Source organism: Mandrillus leucophaeus, unplaced genomic scaffold (assembly GCF_000951045.1).
Source record: "Mandrillus leucophaeus isolate KB7577 unplaced genomic scaffold, Mleu.le_1.0 Scaffold4, whole genome shotgun sequence".
Lineage (NCBI taxonomy): Eukaryota > Metazoa > Chordata > Mammalia > Primates > Cercopithecidae > Mandrillus > Mandrillus leucophaeus.
The window spans coordinates 1,584,482-1,587,100 of record NW_012104253.1 but is presented as its reverse complement, the minus strand read 5'-3'; the positions used below and the strand labels follow the sequence as shown (position 1 = coordinate 1,587,100).

General features: G+C 48.5%; 1 protein-coding gene across 1 annotated transcript in view; it reads left to right on the top strand.

Moving 5' to 3' along the window:
• Positions 1-2,619, top strand: part of TECPR2 (tectonin beta-propeller repeat containing 2) — a 138,428-nt gene that overhangs the window by 78,847 nt on the left and 56,962 nt on the right. The window contains exon 11 of the mRNA XM_011991593.1: positions 1,448-1,621. Coding sequence (XP_011846983.1) covers positions 1,448-1,621 — 174 coding nt within the window. The remainder of the gene's footprint in view (positions 1-1,447; positions 1,622-2,619) is intronic.

The following is a 2,619-nucleotide window of genomic DNA, read 5'->3' as shown; positions in this document are numbered from 1 at the left end:
ATCAGGTATAACTCCCGATGCAATCCCTCCCCCCTCCCCCTTCCCCATAATAGGCCCCGGTGTGTGATGTTCCCCTTCCCGAGTCCAAGTGATCTCATTGTTCAGTTCCCACCTATGAGTGAGAACATCGGGTGTTTGGTTTTCTGTTCTTGCGATAGTTTGCTGAGAATGATGGTTTCCAGCTTCATCCATGTGTTTCTTAAAGTTGTGTTGGCCACGTTGATACCTGCGCCAGCAGGGGCACTTTTGCCTTGAAGCAGCCCGGTTTATTGTCAGGACACTGGAATAGAAGTCAGACAAAGCCGAAGCCGAGTCTGTGGCTTGGGACCCGTCTGTCCTCTGTAACTTCAGTGTGTTTCGGGATGAATTTCCCTTAATTCTCCATGGTCTTTGTCACTGTTTAAAATATTAGTTTGTTCAGCGTTGTTTTGCTTGCTTGCTTTCACTGTTTGTTTGAAAAATATTTTTCTTTAGAGACTGGCTAACAACCCACTCCACAAGCTGGCATTACACAGTTGTGTGTTTTAATGCATTTCTTGTTGCTGTCATTTACCTTCAGGTTTGTCTCCTTGGCCTTTTAGACCGTTGGTTCTATTCCTGAGTACATTAGTTACTTGTATTCCCAGGCCCCTTGGTCCCTCATTGTGCTAGCGGGAACTCTCCATCTCCATGAGATTCACATGCTCAGTTAAGGTGTCCTTCAGGGCCCAGGCCCATGTCCTTGGTGGGCAGCAGAGCCCTTGTGCCAGGGGTACCACAGGCAGAGATGCCTGACAGGCCCTCTAGTCCAGCCCATCTGACATTCGGTGATCACTGGTGGCCCCTCACCTTGCCTGCGTTGGCCTGCACCAGGCCTCCAGCTGCAGCGCTGTCCTGCCTTCCCTTTCCTCTCTCTCCTCCGTCTCTTCATCAGAGTCCCCTTCACAGTGAAAATGGGCCAACTCAGTGCAAGTGTCTTCCTTCTGTGCATCTTTTCCATTCAGCTCATCCAGAACTGATCCCTCTCTCTGAATCCCTAAAGGACTTTTTCAGCCTCTCCTAGGGCACTAGTTGTGTCTCAGGATGTTTATTTGGAGACTTCTCAAACCTAATAATGTCATCAGTGTTCCTCATCCCATGTGAGGAGCACCTGTCATGTGCCCAGCTCTGTGGCCATGTGGTTGATCTGCTCCCGCCTCCAGTCTTTAGAGCAGCCCTGTGAGGTGGAGATGATACCCACTGCCCAGGAGGAAAGTGAAGCTTGGAGATGGACGGTGACATGGAGCCTGAAGCTGGGTGGTGGCCAAGGGCCCAAACCTGGGTCTGGTGGCCTCTTTCCCCACTTGGGGGGACAGAACAGGATGTGTTTTTAGCAGTCTTTCTCCCTTCGATGCCCAGCATGAAGACTTTTGTATAGAAATATATTCTAATATTTATTGGATAGTGAATAGAATTTTTATTTCCATAGGAGCCCTTCTCTGGAAGATTGAACAGAAATCTAACCGGGCTTTTGCTTGTGGGAAAGTCACCATCAAGGGGAAGCGGCACTGGTACGAAGCCCTGCCCCAGGCAGTGTTTGTGGCCCTGAGCGATGACACCGCCTGGATCATCAGGACCAGTGGGGACTTATACTTGCAAACAGGTAACCGTGGGCCACGCTCAGGGGCCTGCCAGCTCTGCCATCACTGCCTCTGCTGCACCCTGCTTTGCTAGTAACATGCTTACAACAATCACTATGATTAAGAGGCTAAATCCATTTGAATTAAGACACTTCTGGGAACAGAGTATTTGCCATTTGGCATGTATTAGCAGTTTCCTGCATTGACACAAACTCAACCTGGGACAAATTTAGGACAAGAATGAATAGGATTATTTGGTGAGATACAGAAACAGAATCTTATTCTCCTATGGCCAACCACCGCATATCACGTATCCTACAATGTCAGATCTTAAGAGGAAAGAAGACAGAATAAGGACATAAAATTCATTTCCCCCTTTAAGCTAAAGCTTAAGTGGCTGCATTTTTTTTTCAGCCATATCAAAGCCCAGCTCCTATATACTTATTTACCTGTGTGCCAGGAAAAAACAAGAAGTAATTTGCTCTTTTTTATTTTGAGACGGAGTCTCACTCTCTTGTGCAGGTTGGAGTGCAGTGGTGCCATCTTGGCTCACTGCAACCTCTGCCTCCTGGGTTCAAGTGATCCTCCTGCCTCAGCTTCCTGATTACAGGTGCCCACCACCATGCCCAGCTAATATTTTTGTATTTTTAGTAGAGATGGAGTTTCATCATGTCGACGAGGCTGGTCTTGAACTTCCAACCTGAAGTGATCTGCCTGCCTCAGCCTCCCAAAGTGCTGGGATTACAGGCATGAGCCACCACACCAGGCCATAATTTGCTCTAAATAGCAGTTCAGGCTGGGTGTGGTGGCTTATGCCTATAATCCCAACACTTTGGGAGGCCAAGACGAGCAAATCACCTGAGGTCAGGAGTTCAAGATCAGCCTGGCCAACATGGCAAAACTCCATCTCTACTAAAAAAAAAAAAAAAATTGCCGGGCGCGGTGGCTCAAGCCTGTAATCCCAGCACTTTGGGAGGCCGAGACGGGCGGATCACGAGGTCAGGAGATCGAGACCATCCTG